This window comes from Ipomoea nil, unplaced genomic scaffold (genome assembly GCF_001879475.1).
Source record: "Ipomoea nil cultivar Tokyo-kokei standard unplaced genomic scaffold, Asagao_1.1 scaffold1769, whole genome shotgun sequence".
Lineage (NCBI taxonomy): Eukaryota > Viridiplantae > Streptophyta > Magnoliopsida > Solanales > Convolvulaceae > Ipomoea > Ipomoea nil.
The window spans coordinates 1,046,342-1,047,531 of record NW_017618197.1 but is presented as its reverse complement, the minus strand read 5'-3'; the positions used below and the strand labels follow the sequence as shown (position 1 = coordinate 1,047,531).

General features: G+C 34.0%; 1 protein-coding gene across 1 annotated transcript; it reads right to left on the bottom strand.

Moving 5' to 3' along the window:
• Positions 1-275: 275 nt before the first annotated feature.
• LOC109192153 (agamous-like MADS-box protein AGL61) lies at positions 276-875 on the bottom strand. Its single transcript, XM_019342741.1, has one exon. It carries the CDS (start codon positions 873-875, stop codon positions 276-278), a length of 600 nt encoding a protein of 199 aa, XP_019198286.1.
• Positions 876-1,190: the final 315 nt, after the last annotated feature.

Genomic DNA, 1,190 nt, shown 5'->3' with positions numbered 1-1,190 from the left:
GAAAAGAAATAATTTTATCCATAATTTTCATAACATTGTAAACTCCAGCTATTTTTTTGATAAATAATTTATTAAAATATCAAAACTGTAACTTGAAAAATATTAAAAGATATCAAGAATGCAAATTTGCATTCATATTGATCATCTGTAATAACTTTTTAAAAACATAATAAAATGCAGAGAAAACATATAGATATACTAATCAAATAAAATTCATAAATATCTTATTGCTTCTAATTAGGTCCCTCCATCATCATTTGTTTCGTACTGGCTCTTTATTGGGCACTAGCACCACCACTTGGGCCAACATTGTCATTCGCTCCAAATTGTGAATAGCCAAATATGCTGCTTGTATCAAGATGAGCTTGACCAGGAACTTGCATTAGTTTTTGCAGAACATGAGATCGAAGTATTTCCATTTTGTGTTTCATGGATGGTAGCTCCAATAATGGAAGTTCAGAAATAGGAGGATTGACCTTTTCGGCCTCACGCAAAGCTTGATTTACTTTCATTTCTTCTTCAATCTGCATTTCCAGGAAATTAATTTGGGAAGACATGATTTGCATCAAGGCTTCACGGTGAGCACGCAAGTTTTGTTCGGCAGGGTTGGGTTGTGCTGTAGGATTAGCACCAAAATATTTGATTAGGATGGCATCCATACCAGGGTTGCTGAAAGTATAAGCCTTGCCAGAAGACGAAAAAATCACCAACAAAATCTCCACGCCACATAGTGTGGATATCTCATTGGCCTTCTTGATAAGACCATTGCGGCGTTTCGAGAAGGTGACACTACGACTAGTCTCACTTTCAATTCTAGATAGGGGAATCCTTTGCCTACCTCTACCCACCCTTCGATTGGCATTATTGCTATACATTTTCAAGAAAAATATAATTCCCTCACAAAAGATGTAGAGACAAAGTATATTGGTAGCATAGTAGTCAATTTATAATTGGGTGTGGTTGTTATTCCTTGAACGCTTATCAATTCGATATTGGAAATTTATTATGCTACTAAAATAAATACAAATTAAATTGGAAGTTTACAACTCAATGATCAATATAGGTTTTCACAACTTTTTGGTATGTCGGATCTCTAATTTGGAATAATCAATAAAGATTTTCACAACTTGGTATGTTGAATCTTAAAATCGTAATATTATAACGGAATTATATAATGCCACCTCATGTGT

What these genes read in the sequence shown, in the direction of transcription:
- LOC109192153 (XM_019342741.1), bottom strand. Translation starts at nt 875, where the DNA reads ATGTATAGCAATAATGCCAATCGAAGGGTGGGTAGAGGTAGGCAAAGG.